General features: G+C 39.0%; 1 protein-coding gene across 1 annotated transcript; it reads left to right on the top strand.

The window, feature by feature from the left end:
* Nucleotides 1–19,431: 19,431 nt before the first annotated feature.
* On the top strand, nt 19,432–26,109 carry PTP4A1 (protein tyrosine phosphatase 4A1). The gene is made up of 5 exons (XM_053937992.1): nt 19,432–19,538; nt 21,077–21,169; nt 21,548–21,678; nt 23,306–23,380; nt 24,485–26,109. Exons 1-5 carry the CDS (start codon nt 19,434–19,436, stop codon nt 24,600–24,602), a joined length of 522 nt encoding a protein of 173 aa, XP_053793967.1. The 5' UTR covers nt 19,432–19,433; the 3' UTR covers nt 24,603–26,109.
* Nucleotides 26,110–26,815: the final 706 nt, after the last annotated feature.

Here is a 26,815-nt window from a genome sequence, read left to right as displayed (position 1 = left end):
TTCTTAAATCTGGATATTAGAAATAAATTACTAGTTAATAATGCACTTTTCCTGGAATGTTTGAGACTTCTGTTTAAATCATTATCCATAAACAAACTGATGTAACTTCCTACTCAGGATAAGATTGGCTACTAGAATTCAGAACAGAATTTGTGATGGGGCAGTTGGTGTACTGGACCACTGATGATACTGCTCCATTACGATTATAAAACACAAATAATCAGTGAGCCAAAGACCAAAAGCGTAGAAAGGTAGACAATTCACTAACAGGGTGGCATCTGTATTTCAGCAAAGGTTTTTACATCTTGTTGGAAAAGCTCTAGTCACTCATTATGTACTGAAGACATGGTACAGTCTGAGAATTAAGGGAGCCTTCTGAGAGATGCAGACTCAAACCCCAGAAGAAGAATGAGAGGATTAAATTTAAGGTCTTGCACTCCTGACCCTGTAGTTTTAGGCCAATACAGGGACATAGTTGTATTTGGAAACCATGTGAGGCCCTCTGTTTTGTTTTGTTTTGTTTTTCTTTCCTTAGAAGTGCATAAATAATTTTAGGTCAAAAAAACCTTTTAATGATGCAAAAAAATGAAATGAACTTATGGTGGATTCTGTTCTTTGTGGTTTCTAAACCTTCTCAAGGAAAGGATAACAAAAAAATTAACCTATTACATAGGGCAACTGAAAACATCTATCAGAGTGTGGGAACACTGGTTTTAGACACTGATGGGGTACTTTCTCTTGTTAGATGATATATTAGAGCCATTGGTAAGGAGAATTCATGCCACTTTAGACTGGTAAGATTCAGGTTACCTCATGTGACCAGTTTGAAATATAGACGCTTACTCTAATTGCTCATTCTTTTTCTACAGTCATGATAAATACTGCTGAAAAGCAATTTAACCCATCTTTAAGACTTATGCCAGAATAGGATTCATCAGCCTCTAGAAAGACTTATCTTGCTCTCTGAATTACAGAAAAAGCCTAGACCACTCTCTCACATTTGACACCTAAGTCAGGGTAGCAAAAGGAAGCTGGATGTCTCCTACTATGGTAGGTTTCTAAATGAGGTGCAGCCCAACATTAGTTAGTCTGTTTTTCCACTTGAAGGGAAATTATTTTTATGTAGTTAATGTCTGAATCTGTGTAAATACCAATTAATAAATTTACTTCTGATTAGGATATTTCATCATTTGGTTTCCTGTTTTGCGTTGTAACTTATATTATGGAGATTAATGAGTTTCCCTGTAAGTCAGTCTCTTAAGGCAATGACAGTTACTTTGAAGACAACACTTTATATCATTTTTTCCTAATAATAATATGACAGAAAAGAGACCATAAGGATACAAATACCTAAACTGGAAAGACAGGTCAGGTTAGGGGAATTCTGTAAAAACAGTACAGGAGAAATATAGAGCATAAGGGAGAAGATCAACTGATCTCTAAGACTAAATGTAAAGCTGTAGTCCTGATAATTCAGCAGGGGGAAATAGAGTAATACATTTTCTGAGGCTGAAGTCTGTAATCCTTGAAGAATGTTCCAAAAAAGACTGAGGTATCTGGGTGCACAAGACACAGGCTTGAGATGACAGGAATAAATATAAAATAAATATGCAGTCTTGGGGCAAAGAAGATAAATAATATTGCTGGTACCTATAATGCCAGTAGACAAAAAGCAGAAGGAAGGGTTACCAAACACAAAGAAAGTGAAAATCCTTAAAAATACAGAATTTGTACTGCAAGTAGAGAAAGCAGTACACAAAAGAAGATAATTCATAATTGTATCAGTGAAGAATGCATGCTGCCTTAGTTTCTAGAGAATGAATGGATTTGAGTGAAGCAGCATGTGAACAAGAAAATTGCAAACAGGAACCTTTAGGACCCTTTTTTCCATGACTATGATGGATAAGTAGATAATTTTTAAAATTAATTTTGTTAAAGCACTCTTATCCTCATAATGTTAGGCTGAAAAGTGTTTATGAACTGACAGGAGCAGTCATTTACTTTGCTGATAATTTTTTTTACCTGCAGGCTGTATTGATACCTCTTCCCTTTTTGTGTAATTATTCAGTATTTTAAAAAATATTTTTGTAGAAATCATAGTAGCTTTTAAAAATGTCCTTTTCTTTAAAAAATATTAATTTTGTGATTATATTCAAGAATTTGATCCCCATGTTTGCCATTTATTTCCCTTCTTTTGACTGGAGCCTGGCTAAAGAAAGTCAGCTTCAACCTCTAAGAGTTGGCCAAGCTAATTCAAGTTTTATTTCTCTCCACTATGGCTTTTGTCTGCTGTATTTTTCAGTGAGCCATGCTGACTCCTACTGATTCCACTTTTAGTCTCCTAGTCCTTCTCATGTTTTGAAAAGGAATCTGTAACATGTAATTAAGGGTGTGAATTCCCTTATGTTAGAGCTGCCTAAAGTTGAGCATCCCCGAGCAACTATTCCCTCAGAAAACGTGACTTATGCTCTAAAATAATATAGATAATTTTGAAAAGTAATCTTTTTAAATGGGCAACTTCCAAAGGCAAAATATACTTTTTGTTTGATTAGAGATGAAGTCAGTTATTTATTTCCAAAATTAGTATCATATGTTAGGTTGTGCCTGAATAAAGCAGAGTAAAATCTGACTAAATACTTCAGGCTATTTACTGAAAGAAGACTAAAAAGGATATTGTTCTTTCTTAAATAAGGATAGTGAAATTACATAGAAATTGGGAAATAGTATAGCAAAAAAGCCCCAAAATATGAGCAGTGGAAAAGTATGATTAGTTTTATTCATAATGGTACCTTAAGAAAAAAAAAAAGTCAAGGTTCCTGCATTACTGTGCAATGTATTTTATTCAATTTGGAGAGAAATTAGTAGCTCTTATCTTGTACAAGCAGTGCTTGGTTCTGAAAGCTTCTGTTCAAGTCAAGGCTTACTGGATCCCTAACAGGATGAGAGGCTTCAGAGAACATATGAATGAGAGCTGCCTTCTGAGCCTTACAACAAAGGCAGCAGAGCATCCACAGAGCAGCATAATGAGCTTCTTTCCAGAGGTTGTCTCCAAAGTTTGTAGTGTTAATCCTTAGGAATAGTGTCTGTAAAGCTCATTGCTTAGACATTTGAAAATGTCTCCAGACTGCTTTTTGCTTGCTTGAAAATGATTAAGTACAATTAGATCTTGAATTGTACATTGAAATTTTACTATGTTTTCAGCAATGGAGTTTATTTAAATACTGGCAATTCTAATAAAATTACAAGCTACAATAAAGATGTCAGTAAATATTGGGATCTTTTAAAATATATTTTATATAATGAAAATGTGAGAGTTTGCTTCCAAGCATCCTTAGTTATCCTAAAGTACTGCAGAAAAAATTATCAGTTTTACATTAATATTGTTTGCATCCTAAGAATTTTCTTCTAATAACTAGGAGGCCTCTGCATCAAGTTTCTTTTGATATTTGAAATGGCTCCATATGTGACAAAGAATGTGCAGAAAATAGCTGTTCTACTGGCAGCTTGAAGCTTCTTCTCTTTTTTCTATCATTGCAAATACTGTTAATCTGAAATACTTGTTAAGGCCTGTCTAGTGAGACTAAGCACTTAGCTCCATATCTGTCTACTCCTTTTTCCTCCCTTCCAAAGGCCAGCTTCAAGGACACAAGTTTCACTACTTACAATTATCCACAGTGGGGTGTGTCACACAACACAGTATTTTCACATCAACTCAGGCAACCCTAAACCAAACTATCACCGATTATCTACACTTCCAGAAACCAAGAATATCCTGAATACACAAAGGTACACTTGCTTACTCCAATGGTTACCATGATATTTTTCCAGTTTACACAGCGCCCTCCTGAGTGGTGTGTCTCTAGGAACAAAGCAATCAGATTATTTTTCCTTTATGGCTCTAAGGACAGTGATTTTAGCTTGCCACCACATACACCTGAGGTACTTCTGGCCCCTATAGCTCTCACTATTCCCTACTTGCATCACAGACACATTAAACATGCTGCCCCAATTCTAACTGTTTATGTTATGAAGCAGATGTTGTTTGGATGATGTCCATGTTTTTTAGACAGAACTGAAATGTGAAATTACCACCACAATATTTTCATGACAAAACGGGCAGTCATGGAAACTGCTGGAATTGTTACTCTATCCCCAAGTATACACTGGTGTTTCAAGCAGGAATTGTGCAATTCTACAATGGGAACATTTAAACACAGATAGGGAATAGTTGCAGAGGCTCCAGAATTTTGTATCTAAGCAGATGTAGAAACAAATGTGATCCACTTTTCTTGGTGTGGAGATGCTAACTCTCATTATTAAAAAAAAAAATTATCCATGTGGCATCAGAAACATGTTGAAGTAATAGCTTCAGAGAACAGGATTACTGCTGAAATGCAGATGCCTACAGCTGGTAGTTCTGAGAGCACATATGAGTATGTGAACTGCAGGAATATTAGACAGGAATGTACAGTTTTGGGCTTGATGGCAGGTTCAAGAATACTAGTTTGAAAAAATTAAAAAGGTGAGTGGCACTAGGGGTACAAAAGAGGCAGTTATGCATAAAACACATAGCAAAGGCTGGTGCAGAGGTCATCTGGCAGATTGGAAGCAAAATAGCCTAAGACCAGGAGTACCATTGGAATGTCATCTATGTCACAAAAAGTACATGTTTACTGATAGCCTGACACAGTGTACCTGCTCTAAGACAAAATAAAAGTCTTTTTTATGACAAAAACTTAGCATATTTTTGATCTGCTGAACCAGTTTACTCAAGCAAATGGCAAAAGGAATTAGGGATCCAAAAGAAATTCCAACACTAGATCATGGAGGCTGACAGTTCTCAGATGCTTTCTTGTTTAAATCCAAATACAAAAGCCACTATATTTTTAGGACATTTGGAGAATTATTTATCTTTTCCTTACAGATTACAGCTTCCATCTTGATTTTTAAACACATGTAATTTTCTTCTTTTAGATTAATACTAGTTAATCTCCCTTGTTTGTGATCTTTAGATTGTAAGATTACTCATATTTTGGTTTCCAAGTGATTTGCTTTTCCTGTTAAATTGAACACAGGTATATCTCTCTTCTAATACACTGACAATTATAATACTGCACAAAAGAGAAATGTTCATTAATCAAAGAAACAACAAAACCACATGTATAGATACCAAGAAAACATAATTTACATATTCCTATTATATGTTCTAAATTTCCTTCTTGTATAATAATGTTGTCATTTAACGGTATAAGGTCATATTTGAGCATGGAATAGAATTGCAATAGGGCTTCCATTACCAACTTTAGCTCCTATTTTTCAATTTTTAATTCAATTCTCATAAATAAAATTAAACGCAATGATTTTTAACCATAATGGGACTCCAACAATAAATGATAAGATAAATTTTAGTCTAGTGACAGTACAGCATATCAGCAGACAAAAGAATATTGTGAGTTATACAAGTGGATCTGCAAAATTTTCCTGTCTCAATAAATTGTTATTTTGCTGCACAAAACAACAACAACAAAACCCACAGGAAAATCAATGAGCATTCCTCCCTAGCAACAGAGGGGAAAAAATCAGGAGCAGTGTGAAGAGGATGCTGAACAGGCAGTAAGTGACTGATAGCTGTAGTAATCTGAACAGACTGAGCAAAAAGATTGCAGTTTATTTCTAGTTGCAGCACTAATAATGCAAGGCAATAAAATATGTGGCTTACATTTTAGAAACAAAAACATAAATGAATTTTCACACTTATCCAAAGAAACTTTTCAAAAAGGAAAAATTACCAGTCCTTATAATTGCTGTATGCTCTTGTAATTGCTATTAACATATTTGATATTTCTATTAAGAGTACCAGTTTAACAGTTTTTATGGGTAGCACTGTTGAAAAACTGTAACACAAAAAAATGAAGTATTTTAACAGCAGCTGTATAGGATCCTTACACCAAAATCTCCTAAAAATTAATAGTAAACATGGAAAGCACTATTAGCACCAAAGGCTCTGTTTGTCATCCCTGTGGCAGGGCTACGATTTGCCACTATGATACTTGAGAAAATATTCCCAGGCTGTCAGCTCAAACAGCTTCCTGAGATAAATGCTGTGTTATATCCAGAATGTCAAACCATTGGACTCTTCCGAAAAGAAGAAAACCTAATTAAACCAAAATGCCCAGTTTTCCTAGTGTAGAGGCTTTTACTTCAATAGGAATAAAGTAGCAGATATGTTGTAAAAGAGCCTAACAACAGAAAACTTACCTGTAAGCAATATTGTGCAAATATTTTCTGAAATTATTCATCTTTATAATTACTCCTGTAATACTTAAGTGCCATCTACTCAGATTACATGTTGCCTAAGGCCAATAATGAATGTTAAACTTGCCAATTGACTATTACAACACATGACTATAAAAGATCATAATTTCTTCAGTCATGAAGAATCCTTTTTTACCACATCTTCACTGTTTTAATACAAACTGGGTATTATGAAGACAATTCTTTTATTGAACAGACAGAAGCAATATGAGAAATTCAACAAATATTTCCAAAAAACAACTGAAAAAGGGCTTCACATTGGTTGCATTTGTGAAGTCTCAGTAGTAGTGCTCTAATCCCTCTGACCACTCCAGGGCCAATGCATATAACCAGGGTTCCAGAAAGAAACTAAAATGACCTTCTCTTCAAAATACAGAAACTGTATTTCCAGAAACCAGAAACTGGTTTTGGACCTGAAAATGGAAAATAATTGTCATTATCACAAAAGCATATAGACAAGATCTAGCCCAAGATCACGAAACTAGAAACCTTTAGCATACCCCACTTTGTATATGAAGTGCTCATTTCCATGACTGGTGAAAAGGTCTGTGTTAAATCCTCATAATGAATTCAGAGTATTTTTATAAAGATAAAAAGCCAAGGATGCTGAACAAATATGAAGAATCCACTGCAAAGTCTTTCAGTTTTGACAGTGTGCTAGCGTCACAAATAGATTTCCTAGTAAAAATCCTGTAACCCTCTTTTAGCACTTCAGCACAGAAATGTCCACAGCAGAAAGGTTCCCCCAGCACAGGTCAGTGCCCGCAGTCTCGCAGCAGAACAGAACAGAAGAGTTCCTCAGGTGCTATTTGCCAGCAGCAGAGGGCTCCATGTGTGCTGAGACCATGGAAACAGAACCGCGTCCTGACGGTGCTATTGACTGAAACTTGGGACACAGGAGAGAAATTAACTAATGTTTAACAGTCATGAGACTTTTTAAAGAACTGAAGAAAAGAAAGAAGCTTGAAAAAAGATTTTGACTGAAGATATCCATCAAAAAATAAAGAGGAAAACATGCTAGAGGGGACAATAAATAAGACCAAGCTGCAGAAATGAAGCTGACATAGTAAGAACTGACAATAGCAAGAAACTCAGTATTTTAGGGGGTTTTTATACACACAACAAAATTATAATCAGTGGAAAATTAAAAAGAAGCACTGAGTTAAATTATTAATGTTATTAAACTTTACAAATACTAAAAGCAGGATTTCCAGTTAAAACACAATATAAGAAATTCTAAAGCTCCACTAAGATAAAAATACCATAAAGAGTTTGAACTTACTAAAAAAACCTGAAGTAAAGCATTTTTACTAAAAGTCTTCTTTTCCGGCTAAATTCACACTTCAAGATGTAAAAACCTGTATTTTACAGTTTATGATCTCCTGTACATCACAGCACATGAAATTTCACCCAGTAATTCCTGTACTGAAGCCAATAACTTGCATCTTCAGTAACTTCAGACCAAGTGAATTTGTCATATATTTACAAACCAATCTACCTTACTCTTCAATTTAAGAAACCTTTAGAGGCCTATATTTTCACCTCGTGAGACATCACTGCATCTACTTTTTGAGTTAAACAGGAAGAGTCCTCTATATGCCTCACTGTTTCCAGCCTTTGAACATTTTCTGCAGAATTTCATTCTCAAAAACATATCACTTTTAGTTCCATGAACCTACCACTCAAACACACATCGACACTGCCGCAGTCCCTTACACTCCATTATCCTGTTCACCAGAAGATCACAGAATGCAAGAGACCCCACAGCACTGAACCTAATCAGAAGAGGGAGGCAAAAAAGGGCTAAGAGGTGGAGCAGTAAGTATAAACAAAGGAGTAGGTAACAGGGCACATGAAAAATGCCACACACAGGCTCCAGATGAATTGGTTGGGATTTTATGCATATCAGAAAATCAAATAAGGTCTGTGGTCAACAGATTTGCACATGGTAATTCATTAGTATTGATGCTATTAAAAAAAAAAATCCCTCTGTTCCTCACTATTTCACATTAGATATCTAAGGATCACAGAATGATCATTCTTATTGTTACCAAAGCACTGTCCTGGGAGTTCATATTGACTTGTCCATTATAATCCCTATACTCCTTTAAGAGTAACAAAAGTATTCTTGAAAACTTATAAATCTTGCTTGTGTTCCTTGTTCTAGGTGTATGACTTTGCAAATGTCAGTACTAAATTACATTTTTGAGTGAATAAAAGTTACTAAACAGCCTAGATTACTCTGAAGAACTATGCTGGCATCATTGCTACTTGCTATTCATCAGTCTTTGCATCAGTCACACTTGTTTTTTAGACTGATCTTTTGATTACACTCCTTTGATAAAACTGTTTGAAAACATGAACATTTAGTGTTACAGCCATGAAGTTACTTTTATGCCAATCTTGTCATCTTATCAAAGCATTAAGTCAGCTTTCTTGGCACTAGCTGTTTTCCCTAGAACTACATTGATTTGCATTACTTATGTTCTTTTCCTTTAATCATTTTTTGTTTAAATCTGCTTAGTCATGTATGAGTTTTCTATTAGATGACAGTCTAACCCAGTGACAGTCAACCCACTTCACATTTTTACACATTGGCATTAGCACAGCCTTCAGAAACCTCTACACAAAAGGCTTCAGTAAATATCAGCAGATCAAAGATCTAACCAGTAGAACCTTAAGTGTATACATTAATTCTATACATATTGACAAGTAATAGACATGACATCAAGACCTATATAAAATCCCCAATTCCACTAAAATTTAGAATAGGATTAGTCCATATAGGCACAACGAAACTACATCCAACTGAACAAATTCAGATTCTCACATTTCTTTACAGTATAAAATTGTTTGTGGGTTTTTGCCTTAATGTTATGTTACAGAAGACCCAGACAAACATTAGGAACAACTGACTGATTTTTAAAGGGACTAAAGAAGCTAAGAGTCTGCAAAAGACAAGTATATTAACAACCAGTACTTTTATTTAGTCTTTGAGTAATATTTTTATGAGTTGTTATATAAAGATATATATTCAAAATATAAGAGTAACATTTTAAAGTTTAACTTCCATGAATCCCATAGAAGTAGCATTCTCAAAAAAGAACATCTATAGTAGCAATTAATTAAAACCACTTCAAAGTGATACATTGTCTTGGTGTGACTGTATGTTGAAAACTACTTCCTGTTCTGGTCCCTCTGACTAAAAAATAATATAATAGGACTTTTATAAGTACAGAAAGGTTGACAAAGATGACCAGAAGTAAAAAAACTATTCCCTAATTATATTAAGATTCCCCTTCTTTACAAAAATGGCTAGCAAAGCATATAAAATATTTTACATAGAGTGTGAATAAAGATTTTTTTTACTATTTATTTTCACTATTCTTATGAGAAAATAAAGCAATCATAAGGTATATTTGGATTTCTGAAACTTTGATATTCTTTAAATTGACTGTTTTACTGCACAACTGCCTATTAAAACTTTTAAAAACTCTCGAGAATAGCCAACTAGGTAAGGACATTCAGTCCATACCCACATTTTGTTTTTCATTCCCACTGCTTCAAAATTGTATTCAAGCTTTTTCCTATTATAGCCTCTTATTATAAAACTTGTATTAATCTTCCTAATACCACAAGACGGTCATGATCACATCTTTGCTTCTCTTACTGGTAGTATCAGTCTCTTCTGATTATACCCCATAGATTTCTCTTTTCAAGGATTTAGTTCTTTCTTATATTTAAAGTCTTTCTTATATTTCCTTAGGAGTGTCATCTCTGTTTCCTCAACCTGCTTTGCTTCATCAGTTCATTAACTGGCACCTTGTGACTATCCACTCGTCTCTCTCTCTCCTACACACACCTCTGATTGTGCCCTATATTATATGAAATAGGAGACTATTGCAGTCTCCAAGTATCTCTTGCCATTCCAGATCACAAAATACAGGAACTGCATAGTAAGTGACAATTAGTATGACATAATTAATCACAACCAGGGGGACTAGATAGGGTCAACCTAAGAAAAATTATTAATATAGCGTTAAAATGATGCAGGCATTTTTTACTCAAGAAGAAAAAAATCCTTTTAGACCAGAAGTTTTCAGAGCTAAATCCTTTCTTCTTTGGGTATATAATTTCAGAGAAACTGCCAGACTTATTTTCAGTGTAAACTACTGTGCTAGAACACTCAAAAGATGCTGCAGCAGAAAATAATTTGATTTTAAAATCCTGATCAGTTTATTGTGCAATGAAGCAGTAAACAAAACTTTACATTGTTGGAGGAAAAAATCCCAAATACAAAAACCAAACAGCATGGATTAAAGCAGGTAAAGAGCTGTTTAATCACATTGCTCTATGATTCAGAGCAAATTTCCTGAAACTTTAGTAAAGGTAGAAGTCATGTTGACTTTATTTCTTTATTCCCAAAACCTTCCTATCATTGCAATCACCAAAAAGAAAACAATATTCCAGGCACCCATAAACTTGGGGACCTTATTTTATAGCATTATGAGCACGTTTTCAAGAAGTTTTATATGGAGAAGTGGAAACAGCTGCGAGTTCACCAGACACGTGCTCTAAGTCAGTAAATACTAACACAATGTAAATAAATGCAGCCCAGATCTATTTATAGCCCAGAGAAGCTAAGTACATTATCCTAGCAGAGACATGGATCCTGGTTAGAAATTAGCTTATGGCCTCCTGAAGGCAGGTGGAGTGAAAGATAGTAGAGACATGTTCTGAATAGCACATCTCAGCAGATACCATGAAAACCTTCTCTGGATAAGCCACGGCTTATGCAGGTTCTACCAGCCCAGGACATTTGGGCAGAATCACAAACCAGCCGTGCCTCTGTACAGGGCAATAGTAATTTGAGGAAACTCAGATTGAGGCTGTTTATTTTTAATATAAAATCCAACTTCTGCAAGCTCTTGTAATCTGTAAAGCAGCAATAAAATATCATGCAGAAGAAATGCTTAACTAGTTAAATACAACTAGAACAGTTTCAGAAGAACACCAGCTAAAAATAGGCTGTTATTTCACCAAGCTGGCAGTGACCCACATTGAGGTGTTTCCCCGGTTGCCGGTGTCCAGCCAGGGAGCGCCGGCCATGCCGCTATCCCTGAGGCGCGGCAGCGATACCAGCGGCGCTTCCCACCGCCGGCCGCACCCCCTGATGCCGGCCTTTCGGGACCCCGTGTCCCGGGAGACGCCTTCCCAGGAGCGAGAGGGAGCGGCTGAGCGAGCCCTGTTGTTTCTCACACCGCTTCTGGCCTACTGGGCTGAGCTCCCATCTGCAACACCAGAATCACCGTTTTCATCTCGACTTAAAAGACACGGGGTAATCCGCGAGCAGAACGCTCTAAGAGCTTCCTGTCGGTATTAAACTCGCCAGAGCGGTTTTGCAGCCCGCGGGCGAAGGGGCCGACGGATTAACTCCACGCGGGGCCGGCGCTGCGCCACCCCGCGTCCTACGACCCGCGCGGGAGCGGCTCTCCCGCCTCACCCCGCCACGGCGAGCACAGGACTGCGGAGCGCCAGGCGGCCGCCCCGCACCGGCGGCGCGGAGAAGAGTCTGGAACTGTCCCGTCCCGGGGGAGCCGGGCTCGCGCCGTGCGCTCCCCGGCGACGCCACCGGCGCGAGCGGGCGGGGCGCGCGCGGGGTGTCCCGGCGCGGCCCCGAGGAGCGCTCCCCGCGCCGGCCCCATTCACCAACCGGTTCCCGCCGGCCGCCTCCGCCTCTCGCGCCCGCCCGCCCCGCCTCCGCCCCGCCCCCCGCGGCCTCGCGCCCGCCCCAGACGCGCCGATGGCGCCGTTGATTGGGTGGGCGCGACGCTCGTCAGTGACGCGCCGAGGGGCGGGGCCCGGGGCGCTCGTGCGGGAGGCGGCGCCGAGTGTCGCTCCTGGTGCAGCCGCGTCCGCCCGGCGCCGCCCGCAGAGCCGCCCGCCCGCCGCAGCCGCTGTATGGTCCTTCCCCGCGCCGCCGCCGAACCCCCGCCGGCAGCTCCGCGGCCTCCAGCGCCTCCTCCTCTTCCTCCTCCTGGTTCTGCTCCTCCTGCCCCCGGCGGTGGCGCCCGCACCCCGGCTGTATGATCAGGCTACAGTCTTCAATGAGTAACCATATTCCTGTGAGTGCCGCTCGCCCGCGCCCCCCGCCCTGGCCCCTCGCCCCGCTGGCCTCTCGGCTACCGCTCCTTTCCCCCGTCTCCTCCATGTTGCTTCTTTGTTCTGTCGCCCGGGCCGCGCCGGCTGCGGGCGGCTTCTCGAAGCGCCGGGCTGCGGCTCCCGTCGGGCGGGCCGCTGGGGAGCCGAGCCCGCCCGGCTGCGGCACGGCTCGGCCTCCCTCCCCGCCGGCGCCTGTCTCCTGCTCCCCGCCTGCTGGCGCCCCTCTTCCCTCCTCCACCGAGATATGAGGAGGTGGCGACCTCTCCGCGGCTCCTGGGCGGCCCGGCCCGGGCACAAAGCCGCTTTGTGAGCTCGGCTGCCGCTTGCCCCGCCCGCCAGCCCGGCCTTCTCCCCGCCGGGCTCTGTGCGGCGGAGTCCGCCGGGCCAGGCCGGGCCGCGCGCCGGGAAGGGCAGCGCCTCCGCGCCCTGGGCCGCGCCGGGAGCCCCCTGCCGGGGGGAAGCCGAGCCGGGCGGCGGCTCCGGGGGACAAGATGGCTCCGCGTCGGGAGCCTGATCGAGGCGTGATGCGAACCCGTGACCGCCGCAGTCGGGGCGACGGCCCGGCCTGGCCCGTGGGGCGCTGTCACGGCCGGGACAGTGTCTCCGCACCGAGGACAGATTGGGACAGACAGGCCGGGAGCCCGGCACCCCGCGGCTGCGGGGCGGCCGTAGCCCGGAGCTGTCCGGGCAAGCCGGGGCTTGCCCGAGGACGGCTGGCTGCCAGGCTGGTTGCCAGGCTTGGCTGCCGCGGCTGGCGCTCATCCCCTGCCGCGGCCCCACGTGCGCGGCTGCGGCCGGGGCGAAGGTGGCTGGGCGGCTGCTTTGTCTCAGCCGTGCTCGGGCGGGGAGTCGGTGCCGGCTGCGAGCGAGGACGTGAGTCCTTTCCAAAATGAGCTCTATGCAGTAGAGGTGGGGTATGCCCGAACTCGGGTGTGCTGCCGGCATTATTCGGCAGGAAAGGTCCGCAGACGAGTCGTTAAGTACACGTTGAAGCGGATGTTTCTGTAACAATCTGCCTGAAGCCTCAAAAGCTCGCGAATGTGGTCAAATACCTTAATTTCGACCGAAACGTTTTTCAAGACTTTGCCATCTATCTGTCCAAGGAAGGCATTTCCTTCTGGAGGTGGATCACAGTTCAGCTTTGGAAGATTTCGCTTCCCGCTTTTTGGTTTGTTTTCCTTTTTTTAACTCACCTAGTAGTCTCGATACCTGTGCTGTGTAACATCTGTGACTACAGGGTAGAAAAAAATCAAACAAGGCACGGCTTGCTGGTGGTAGTATGCCCTCCAAAGGCAGGGAAGCAAGAAAGACAAAGAATTAACAAAATCAAGTTGTCTATGACAATAGAAGCAGGATTGTTTGCTCACTGTTAGCCAGCTAAGCACATTGCAAGTATTATGAGCTGGCAGTTGTACAGTTTGGGTGGCATGAAGGTACTGTAATCTGGTGTTTCTTATTTTTGCTGGAGACAACTTTCCAATATGTCTACCTGCATCTGCTGAGTCTTTCGAAAGCAGTGACTCAGAAGTATGAACCCTGTCTCTTTGTAATCTCATAAAACTGCCAAATCAGGAAACCTGAAGATTACACCTAAATGTCAGCTCATATTATTCCATTGATGGAATAGCAAATGGTTTTGAAATTGTCTTAACAGAACAGAGTTGTTTCGGGTGGAAAATGTGGAGGAGGTAATACAGAAATTGCACAGCTGTGAGAGGAAATATGAGAATGAGAAATAAAAATGTGTGATAGATATAACAAGAGCCAAGGCAACAGGATGTCATTGGACATGTCTTACTGGAACTAAATGTGTCAGTAAGACAGTAAATAAATAGAAGTTAGTCTTATCTAATAACTTCTATTAAGTGAAACTTTCCTGTTCTGACAAAATACATGCCACATAAGAATGCCGGGTCTGTCCCAGCGTGTCGGCTGACTGTAAGCAATCACTTGTTTTAAACATTAACCAGAAGACCCAGATAAGAGTATTACTGAACCGAAAACAACAGATTGTCACCTTCTTCAAAAAATTAAAACTCACTATATTGGGTCAATACAAGAAATAATTCTGTGTTAAATGGAAGTCCTTACTACTTTCTTCTCAGTTGCAACTTTTTGCTAGGCATTCATTACTTAATTAACCTTGATGAAATACATGCAGACATTTATTGCTGGATGTGCTATATTTCTCATGTTATTGCTTAAAACATAATGGAATCGTTTTTTGACAGGATTTATGTAGTTTGCTGTTGAAGTGACAGTGTTAAGTCATTTGGAGAGTCCTTGTTTTTAGAGACTCAGGAGGAAGTGCTAGACAAGGGGATGGATTAGTTTCTGTGATGTCTAATTTTTTCCAATATCTGTTAAGGCTTCTTTGCATATTGTTTTTCTGGTCCAAGCAGAAGAACTTTGAACCAGATCACATGGCCTTGGTTTCATCACCTCTAAAAGTTGCATTGACTTGTTATACAGGAAGTTTTGAGATAATTTTTTCTTCCCCCTTCTTGAACCACAAGAATATCCTTCTGGCATAGAGCATGTCACAACAAATTTATGATAAACCTTTGGATTCTCTCTTCCCATTGGTGATATATGAATGTATTTCTATAGGCATTGGGTTACTTTCCATGGTCTAAAATGGACAGGCATTTATGTGCCCAGTAGATAGGAGGTGCATCTTGTCAAGAGTGCCTTATGAAGGTGTGCTTCTACCTTGTGTTATGGCTTTGCAGTTTGTACCCCTTACCCTCTCACTCTTCCTTGTATGCTTTGGCAGTTGCTACTGAGGCTGTGAATAGTAAGAAGTTGGAGGTATTTGTCATTCAGTATCTTTTTGTTGGGTAGTAAGTTAGAACAATGAACTTCCTTGCAGGTGTTCTCAAACTGTTGTGAAACTTAGTTTATTTTAGTTTTCTAGTGTTAGTCCTGTGGTTTCAGTAGGTGAGTGTGTGTAAGGTCTTGACTTAAGAGATTATGAGACCACATAGTTGGTTCTGGGTATAAATGTTTTCAGTCTGTGAGCAGGTGGATTGAGCAACCATGAAAAATCTTGCATATCTTCTGAAGGTAAAGTGTCATATAACTGTGTTAAGAAGTGCTTTTGTTTGCATGCTTTTCAAGATGCTACTGAGTTGTGAACCAGAGTGTCAACAGCGCGGGATAACCTTGTATCTCTCTGCTTTCCCCATAGCAATAATGAACTAATAGATTACTTTTATAAACCATTTTTGTCCGATATGAGTGATTGTTTCAAACTCCAAATAAACAGCCATGTGAATCTGCTTGTCAGTGATGACAGATCTGTCCCAGAGGATGGCATGAATTAAAGCCTTCCTTTTCAAGATACCTTCCTCCTGCTTGAACAGACTTTTCTCTAACTTCTGTCTTGAGTTGTAATGGATCATACAATCATAATGCAGCTATAATGGACAGGTTACCTTCTCTCAACAGGGTGTCCTGGCATATTAACCCTAGTTTTGTTTTCCAAGTTTATTTTGGTGGGTCTAAGTGTCTAAATGTTGGGCTTTCTGTTGGGATGGAAACTGCTACTTTTTCCAAAATCCTTCAGTGTTAAATTTATATGTAAAATGAGGAAAATTTATATGTAAATTGAAAAGAATATGCTGGTTCAACATACCCAACTTGATGGTACAAACTATGAGTTGGTGTTACTCTGTTAAAGAGCCTTCTGCCTTCAACACTACATGTTTGAATTTCACTTACACAATTTTTTGCTTTCATGCATTGTCTTGACTGTTTTGATAGGTTACTACCAAAACTGTATGAGACAATATAATAATTTTAAAGCTGTATTTCCAGGCCTTTTGAAAGCACATGACATCATTTGAGTTCCCTCAAAGCCCGAGATCATCATAATTACTGCAACACTATTTTCGTACCTGATTTCTCATCTTCCAGGTCTTTTTGCTGAAGTTGGGTGAAACCTTGTACTCTGGCTTAACTGCATAACAGATTCAGCATGCCCATGTACTACTCATCTTTAATTTTCATTTGACTCCCAGAACAGAATGAAACTAGGTTGGCAGAGCTGTCTTGGGATAGTACAATGTGTTTCTGCCTAAAGGTTGGTCTGCCTGTGAAACTTTCCTGCTAGTATTGGTGAGAAGTGATGGCATTCACATCAAAGGAAACTCTGAGCTTTGGTCCTCTGTAGTGTGGCAGCAGTAGTTGCCAAGGCAAACAGTGAGGCTTAAGTACATGCTTGATTAGGTCCTTAGATGTGTGATTTACTAAGGTTCTGATGTGTCTAATACTGACTGTTAAGTCAGTAATTAACAGTATGAATTCCTTTGTAAGGGTTAATAACACATGAAACTCAAATGTAACATTGCATAATCTACTTGCTTCTGCTTTGTATAAGAATTTGAACTGTGCACCTAGTTTCTAAAATGTCATTAGCAATCTGCATTAAAAAGAAGGATTTTTTACTTAACTAATTGTTTACTGCTTGTCCTTTTCTGTGTTTACTGGTTTGTCTGGTATCTTGAGTACTCCTAGTTGCAGACTAAGGGCAGCCTGCCTAGAAGACTGGATGAAACCTGATTACTTCTTTCTTCCTACCTACCCTGGTATGGCAACATGTGAAATGTTCTTTTCTCTCCAAAAGCTCCATTTTGCCAATTGAATGGTTTTCACCCTAATGACTCCATTCTTTGTCCTCAAGCTCACTTGCATGCATCTGTGTTTTTGACAGCCTTCACTCCCTCATCCTTTAGCAGAGCAAGGGTCTGTCTATGCTTCTTCTTAGCAGTCTTATGAAGAGATCTACAGGAGATCTGCCAGTGCAGTGCAAAAAGCAGCACAAGACCTTGTGCAGCTATATCTGCTTAAAGCTGTCCTGTCCCTTTCTGCTCTTCTGCTTCTTAAACTAATTGAAAATGACTTTAAATAAGTTACCTTCAGTTCTTTTTTTCAGTTGCTATTTTAGCTGTTCCCTAGATCTGGTCCTAGGAGGCTTTTAAATGCACTCCTGCCACCTTGATAGGGCATGGCTGGTGAGTCAGATGATGATTCTTGGAGTCCTTCAGAGTCTGAATTCTTCTGGTTCCTGTTACTCTGTTGACCTTTGACTCAAGAGGATCCTTCTTACTCCTTTTCCAGGCCTATTATATTTAGAGTTATTGCTCTCTCTTAAGTCGTTAAAGGTAAATACTGAAGTACAAGTAAATACTGAAATACAAGTAGCTGGCAAACTTAATCCTGGAGTCTGCATCACTACCAGGTGATGGTAGTATCTCTGGAGTGACAGCAAAGTGGATGTGAAATTGTCATCTTAGATTCTTTCTGTTAACGTCATTCTTGTGTTTGTTAGCGGGTTGGAGTTTTATTGTGCGTTTCTTTGTTTTGTTTGTTTGTTTTTTACAAGTCCCACCTGTGACTTAACACACACATTAAAACTTACCAGGAAGCTGTCTGAAAACATGAAAATAGGTTGACTGATCAATGTAAATAACTTTTTCTGCTCAATATTTGTCGGATTGATTGTGTTTCTCTCAAATACCTAAGTGTATTTAGTGGACATGTGGTTCAACTTGTACCTCTCTTTTGGAAAACAGAAGTCCCCTCTTCTTCCCTCCTGTGCCCTAGACAGGTATAAGCAGTAATACCGGTAGAGTAGCTGGGCACAAAACTTAATGCATCTATCTGCTGTAAGGTTTTACAGGTGTAAAAAAGCACCTATGGGTGGTTCATTTGCAACATCTGCAAATAAATACACAACTTGGAGCAGTTCATTGGCTATTTTAATTCCTGGTTGCTTCTTCCAGTAATTATATATATAAATTCAACCATAGCTAAGCAGCATACCAGTGGACAGGAATGACCTGTTCAAGAAACTTGCCTATGTTTTTAGCTAGAGCATTACTGCTTTCTCTGTATATTAATGAAGTCATGGTGTAAAAAGACTGTTAAAGCATATGAAGGTTGCCAGTGGTCTTCAGTCCTTAGTATGTGAAATGTTTCTTAGTAATGTGTATGCCTCAAAAGCTTCTGTTCAAAAGCCCACATTATAGTGTTAGGCCACAAAGACTGCATTTGCTTTCAAGGCCTACTGTTTGTATCAGGTGTATTTATATGCATTTTTTTCTGTAACTTTAGTAGATGTTGTGATGTCTCTCAATTCAAAGTGGGGAAGGCAGTTGTATGGGTATCCTGGAAGAACTATTCTTTTTATAAATACTGGGTTTCTTAAAACTTGTTGCTGTGTTTTGCACATCTGAAATTGGTATTTTAATACATTACAGGATTTGGTGTTGCAAAAACCCTACGTGGAAACTTTGTAATAAGTAAATGTATTTATTTTCTAGTAATCCGTGCTAAAAAAAAGTAATAGGATTCTTGCACAAACCTAATTCTTGGAATAAAAACTAAACCTTGTGAAACTGCTTAGTTGCTGTGTTTTTATTTTTTCATTTTATAAAGCTTGATGTCTTAAAACCTTGTTTCACCTGTACTCATTATGCTTCTCCCCCTGCCCCCCTCTCTTTACAGCAGTTCTGTGGTGTTCTTGGTCACACATTTATGGAGTTTCTGAAGGGCAGTGGAGACTACTGCCAGGCACAGCACGACCTCTATGCAGACAAGTGAACTGTAGAAATCCATTACTACTCCACCAAGAAGCCCCCCTAAGAGTGGTTGACCAGGATAAGAAGTGTTGAATTGAAATCGGCAGAGCATTTACCAACGGAATTCAGACCTGGATGGGGTAAACCTCAGTGCACTGCCTTTCTTTTGCCTCAGTATTACTGGATTGAAGAATTGCTGCTTCTTGTTAGGAGGTTCATTTCATTTCCCATTGCTCCCAACGTCATACTTCCAAGCACTGAGAATTTCACGTGGAGTACAGTGAAGTAGACTTCAGTTTCTCTACATCAGTTCTGTATTAGAATTTTTTTTTAATCCTTTCATAATCTTGTTGCATGTTTAACTAAATCAATATGGCCCGAATGAACCGCCCAGCTCCTGTGGAAATCACCTACAAGAACATGAGATTTCTGATCACACATAATCCAACCAATGCAACCTTAAACAAATTTATAGAGGTAAGGCTGGTACAGAATTCCTACTGATGTATTTTTTTAATCCCTGAACAGCATGTTATATTTATGTATAAATAAATATAGATTTACTAGCTGATAACTGCTCTAAAAGCCATATGAGGAGATACTGAGACTGTATATTGATTTTTATTTTCAAATACTGGTACTGTGTTTTGAAGATCTGTAGACAAATCTGCAGATATCTGCAAATCTGTAGACAAATCATACATACTTTGGCCATCACAAATGTCATTCTGAGAGTGAAGTAATAATTATACTGTCTGGTACATGGTAGATTAAGTACATTGTTTAGGTCTGAAAACAGGAATTATCTACCAGTGTTGCGTGTAGAGCAATACAAACATCTCTTAGTGGTAGATTCAGATTGGGCTGAAGTGGTGTAACATTTCACTGCACTACCTGCATAGTGATACATAGCGTGGGTTAGAACCTTAGGAGCTAGTAACAGGACTGCAATGTGCTTTCACTACCTAGCTTCCTTCACTATTGGCAGATCGTGGCTTTAGTGTAGCTTAAGAGGATCCTCTGTGTCATAGCATCTATGTGAGTGAAATTTGTGGCACTCAGAGCTACTGAAGCTACTTCAAGTGATTTGGTAAATGCTACTGACTAAAGCCAGTGGCTTGCAATATATTGCTAGTACTGAATTTATCATCTAAACCATGTATTTAGCATGTTGGAACTGTAAAGTCCATGGTTGTATGAAGTGTGTGTGTATGCTAATAAGTTCCTTGCAGAGCTACTTCATGGGAAGGTCCAAGTTTGCTAATTCCCTCCTTAGCAAGATTTTAGGTATACTACACCTCATTTCTGTATTTAGTGCAGGATTATTTACAGGAAACAGAGTGAGAGAACATTTGCTTGCCTTTATATTCTCACAAGTAGATCAGGTCTGCTTAGGCTATGCTTCAGTCATTACCCTGACCATTGCAGTGTGAATAATATCTATATTTGTTGCAGGGAGAATGAAGAGGGATTGGTGTTTTTTTTTTTTTTTTAATGTAGGGTAATAGCAAAATGGAAAGCTAAATTTTGTCTTGACAGCTCAGGAACTGGAATAATTTATTGTCCTGTGCTTATAACTCTTAGGAGTAAGTGGTCTAACAAACCTGTTGTTTTAAGCAGAGAGAGATAGGGGAAAGATTTTGCTCAGAATGCTTTTAGTGAAGTATGTAGCTTTGCAAAGCTTCATATTCCTTTAAGATAAATGATCATTTAGAGATGGACTACTTGATTAATCAATATTTATCAGGATCTGATTTTAAAAGAAAAAAGTCTGATCCAACATAACAAAACTTAGTCTGCATGTAAGACTGTGTTTGCAGAAAAGCCTAAAGTATCTGCATTAGCACCCAAGTTTTTAGTCATTTCAGCTTTCTGTGTCTTTGCAGGATGGCAAGCATTGGCATGAGTTTTGCTACTGAGAATTTTGGAATGAGTTCCTAAGTTAACTTAGCAAGAAAATTAAATGGTTAAGTTAAGCTAGTTTACTCTTACAGCATTTTTTTTCCACTCCTTAGGAACTTAAGAAATACGGTGTTACCACAGTGGTGAGAGTGTGTGAAGCTACTTATGACACTGCTCCGGTGGAAAAAGAAGGCATTCAGGTTTTGGTAAGTAGTGTAGAAGCAGACTTTGAAACCAATGCATTTTGCTGTTCACTCTACCCCTTTCCCCCAAAAAAAGATTATTTGACACCACTTTATTAACCTTATGAGTGTATTCCAGCAACTGATGGAGAAGAAAGATGTGAAGACATCTTTTCTTGTCAGGAAAAAAAAATCAGTTTTGAGCTAAATCATGTGATCAATGAAAACTGATTGAGAGAAATCTATTTGTAATATTGCTATAGTTAGACTATTAGAAAATGGTAGGTTTGAGTGGTTTTCTTAGCTGTCAGCTCTTTGTCCATTGTGTCCCCTCCTTTGTTTTGCCTGTGCATACAACTTACAAGAATTTTGTCTTTATGTGTTTGTCACCCTGTGTTCTAGGACTGGCCCTTTGATGACGGTGCTCCACCATCCAACCAGATTGTTGATGATTGGCTAAACCTCCTTAAAGTTAAATTTCGTGAAGAACCTGGTTGTTGTATTGCTGTACACTGTGTTGCTGGTCTTGGAAGGTGGGTGAAGGTTTAAAGATTTGTTGAATTGTCATCCCTGGCCAGACTTGTTAAGATCTAGTGCAAAAGTTTACTTGAAGCAAATGTAAAATAGTCACGTATCCAGTGTTGGAATGACCTCACACTTAAAAGTAGTTAAGATGGCAGGAAACTGTTGTATGTATTTATTAAAGATCTTTAGGTCAAGAGATGATGCTTCAGTCAAAGCTCTCACAAGTCTACAGAACTAAGTTAACAAGTATATTCTTGTACTGAGTATATTGATGAGTGCCCCATCAAGATTTTTTGTCTGGTTTTTCCTAATGCATTTGGGTTTTTGTGGCTTGTCTGCTTTCTCTCCATCTCCATTTCAGCACTACTGCCAGTCTCCTTGAACCAAGGGCATTGTAACCGTTAACCACAAACAAGTGGGTGGTTCTGGCACATCAAGACTAGCTTTCATCCACAACCTATCTGGGGGATGAAAAGTGTTCTCTAAAGTCCCAAAGCTGTTTGTCTCATTTCTAAGGGACATAAAATTTTTTAGGGATATTGCTAAATAGTCTCCTCTTAGTCCTGTTCCTTCTGTCTGCTGCCATTATCTTGAATAGAGTTCCAACAATTGTGAGAAAATAATGGTTTTTCTGCTGTTCTAAACTACTTGGGAGCTAGATCTGTTCAAAAAGGAGTTGCTTTATTCTAGCCATGGATTTCAGCATGTCCAGTATAAAATGGAGGTTTCTGGTCTTGTTATCCATAAGCCTGGCTTATCCACTGCATTATGGCTTCACAAATAACAAAGTTCACTACAGTGAATGTTGATGAATGTTAGTAGTAGATGAATGTTGCCAAAACAAGTCCTCTTCTGCTGCTTAGAATGATGCCGATTGGTTTTCCCTCAAAACGAGGCAGTTAATCAGTTGAAGACAGTCCTAGCTTTCTATCATGTAAGTTTCCTTTTAAATCCCTGAACATATGAAACCACTTAAAGTTACTACTATGTGCACAAGTCTGTTGCTAGTGTGTGGTGTGAGGTTTGTCTTGTGGTTTTTTGTTTTTTTTTTTTTTTTTTTTTGAGTCATAAATTTCTAATGTATTTGAGTTTGATTTAAGTCAAGCTTTTGTAACTGAAAATAGATTCTGTCAGAGGAGGAACACCATTGGCAAACAAGGAAATCCTCAGGGGAGTGTAGCAGCCTGTGGATTGCATCTGTTCCCAAAACTTGTGACACTAGCTGTAGGATTTGTCAGTTCTTATTGAACTCTGCCTCTCTTCTGACACTTGTTTTGGCATCCTGACTGCTTCTAATGATGATTAATTTTGGAGAATAAAAACCCATATGCAACTCTTTCTCAGAATCAATTGATTTGAAACAAATGATTAAAGATTACTTGCATTTTTTGTGTTGTTCTCTTGTGTACCTAAAGTCAGATGAATGAAGCTAAGGTTGACTAGACTTAATTTAAACCCCTTTTTAATGAGAATGGCTAATTCAGAATGAGGCGATATTATGTCTCGGTGAATGTAGGAATGCCTTCTGCCTTTCTGCTTTCCCAGTGAACAAACATCATATATGCAAAAAACAAAGTAAATTGTTTTTCTGAGTATGCTTTGACAAAAACTAAACTGAATTTTTTTTTTAACCAGAGCTCCAGTCTTAGTTGCTCTTGCACTGATAGAATGTGGAATGAAGTATGAAGATGCAGTGCAGTTCATAAGACAGTAAGTGTGATGCTAGCATGTAGCTGTTCCCAAGATTCAGTGTGTTGATACATCCTTGGACACTGAAGGAAATTCTAAATTGTCTTTGATGCCTTTTTTTTTTTTTTTTTTTTTTTTGGTAAGGTATTTAATTTAGTACATCTGAAATTGTAGTGCATACAGTCAGTGTTGTAGGATTTGGATCTGTGGAACGGGTATTTTTTTGTTGAAACCAGAATCCATACATAATTACTTGAGAAGGTTTAAAAAAACCCAGAACAACCATTAACAAACCCCTTGACTTTCAGTTAGATTTGCAGAGTTATTTTTATTTATTTTACATATGGAAGGCAGAATACCTTTGCTTTTCTGGTGGTCTACTGAAGGCAAATATTTCCTTGGATTTTTAAATGTATGTAAGTTGGAGGAGAGCAGTTTTAGTCTCAGTGTTTTAATTTGTCAGGTTTCAGCTATATTTAAAAGAAGCTGCATCCATAATAAACAATAACAAAACACTTCTTGCATAATTGCCAGGCCTTTGAAGAATTAAATTCAGCTTGTACTGGCTGTATATGAAATGAGGAATAGGTAGCCAGGTACATACCCCAGTCAGCCAATATGCACCTTTTTTTTCACATACATACAGTTTGAGAAAACAAAGGAAGCTCAGTTTCTGCTCAGCACCTTTATTATGGGGACTTCAAATGTTTATGTACTTTCTTACTATTGTCATATTCTTCATAATTGTTTTAAGAGAATGAATAACTTCAGCTCTCAAGAAGACCATCTTGCATCTGCTCTATAGTTTTCTTTTGAAGTTTCTTCTAAATTAAAAATGCTTTCCTCTTCTTGATGTAAAATCTCTGGCTTTTGCTTTTCATAGGCTAGAACACAGTCTAAAATGCTATGTATTCCTTTGAGCATGTGGTCCAGTGAGGTATTTGTGAAAGGAAACTACCACCCTCTTTCCTGGCACTTAACTTCCAATTATCCCTACTTTGGTTACAGCCTTGACTTGAAGGTGGCTTTTTTAAGTGACCTAAAAATATTTTTCTCTGGTTGGTGATATTATTTCACTGGGCAGTAGATTAATGTTCCGTTTCAAATCTGTTTTTTTCCATCTAGGAAGCGGCGTGGAGCTTTCAACAGCAAGCAACTTCTGTACTTGGAGAAATACCGCCCCAAGATGCGTCTGCGCTTTAAAGACTCCAATGGTCACCGAAATAATTGTTGTATTCAGTAAAGCTCAACAGCCTATAGTACTTCTTTGGAAATAAAGGATGGAAGCTAGAATTAAGCAGACTGCATGCCAAAGACATCAGTCTGGTATTTTTTAGTAGTAAAGGAAGCTTCCTACTACTACTACTCCTACTTCCTTAGGAGTATTTATTAGGCTAAAGGCTGAGTAGAAATGCAACTTCTATGTTTAGATAAATATCTGTCTATTTGGAGACCCAGTAAATGTTTTTGCTGTACCCTGTTTCTGAGCTGTCTCCTTGTTCATTAATTATTAGATCAAATATCCTTTAATCATGCCATTGAGTCTTACTGACCTAGTTTCAACTACTAAAAATTGGGGTACTAAAATAAATGAATCTGTAGAGAGATTAGGTGCCAAAATACCCAGCATATCAGCTACATGTTTTTCCTTAAAATGGGCATAGTTCTGATGATGTGAGAACTACCAGCTTATCTGGACCTTACTATCTTTTTTCTACAGTCATTTCAATATTGAACAATATGGCCTCTAAAGTAGTCTTGCCTGCTCACGGTATGTTTTGTCTCCCACAATCGCACTAGAATTATCAAGATTTGCACAGTCTGTCTTTTTAATACTATGAATTACAGCAACTTTTTACCCCTGCATCTGTACTTTCTGTTACCTGAACCTCTCCATATTACAAGTCATTACTCTGGTTATTCATGTAGAAGATCTTTTAAATTGTACAGAAGCACACAAGTCTTTAATGTCTCCAGACAAAAAGCCTTACAGTAAAATTAATGTTGGCACTTCATGTGCAACTTAACAGAGGGCCTGAAAAGGTTGGGAGGGGCTATTTAATATTTCTAGTAAAATGTTGCCTTTGTCTTGTGCAGGAAGTATAGAATATGCCCTTTACTTTAGTAAATATTTTTTTAAAATGTAGAAATGCTTTGTTATTGTAGCTAAAAATTCTTAATCAGAAAATTTCAGAAAAATCTTGTAGTTTTCTTTTACTGTACCTATTGAGAGTTGTTTACCAACTATTGCTTTGTTGAAAGTGTGATCTTTTATTTTCATTTTTCCTCCTTGAGTTTCTGCTATGACTTGGGCAGACCTCTGTAATATTTTGTATGCCTTTCAAGCTGCGTAACTTAATATTTGGATACTTGATAATTTGTTTTATTATGTAATTGATAAAATGGTGATGTGTATTAATGTTAGTTCAACCATATATTTATACTGTCTTGGGAATGTGTGGTTATAGTTCTGTGGGAGAAATACTTTTGCCAGTGTTCACCAGCTTGTAAAATCTAGTGCGAGAGCTTAAAACATCTAAATAAAGACTGAAATGCACTTAGAAGTTTGCTGAAATGCTCATCACTTTCACTTACTTTTGTGTACTATGTCAGCAATCTTGAGGTGCCTAAATTCAGAATCTAGTCAGGCATTTGTTTTCTTTTTTTTTTAAAAATCTGGGCCTGAATGTCCCCTTTGCTGTAATGTTTGCTGTTTGCTTTACTCATAAATAAATGTGGACAAAAATCAATGGTAGAAAGTATTTTTTCATGTAGCTTACTTGTGACTTGCTACTTGGGGACTTAGTACTTGTCCCCAGTACTAAAACAGCTTACTTATTTAGTAAGTAAGCTGTTTTTGCAGTAAAACAAGAGGATATGCATCACTAAAGTTTAGGGAACACTTGAATCAGTACCATTAGAATTCAGGTAAAAATAGTGTGATAGAGTGCTTCATTGTCAAGACTGAAGCTATGTACAAACAAGATGTTCCAAAAAATGCATGAGCAAAGACCTGTTACGTGAGTTTCCATAGCGGTGACTAAACTTCCTGACGAGAACTAGAAGGTGTTCTTAGTAGCCAGCTGAGGTGATCGATGCTCACATCTGCTTAGAGTTAAACTTTGGTTAATACATTTCTTCCTTTGTAAACAGTGAGGTGAGATCATAGTCAATGAGATTTCTGAAGGATTGCTTTTGGAGAAGTTACAGCCTCATTATAAAGAGCACTGTATGATTTAAAAATGCCTAAAATAATATATTATAGCACAATCTTTAAAGCAGTAAAATAAACTTTGGATCATCTTTCCTGTGGAAGCTGAACGTGGTTTAAAAGGTACTTTGTTTAATGGAATAGATCTTCATTCATGTTATGGAATGACATCCAAAGTCATCAATGTTTCTGTTGTCAAGATGGACTAGATTATAGGAACAATGGCAAAGACAAAATTTTCATAT

This window comes from Vidua chalybeata, chromosome 3, assembly GCF_026979565.1.
Source record: "Vidua chalybeata isolate OUT-0048 chromosome 3, bVidCha1 merged haplotype, whole genome shotgun sequence".
Lineage (NCBI taxonomy): Eukaryota > Metazoa > Chordata > Aves > Passeriformes > Viduidae > Vidua > Vidua chalybeata.
The sequence above is the reverse complement of the archived record's forward strand: the minus strand, read 5'-3'. Positions and strand labels throughout refer to the sequence as shown.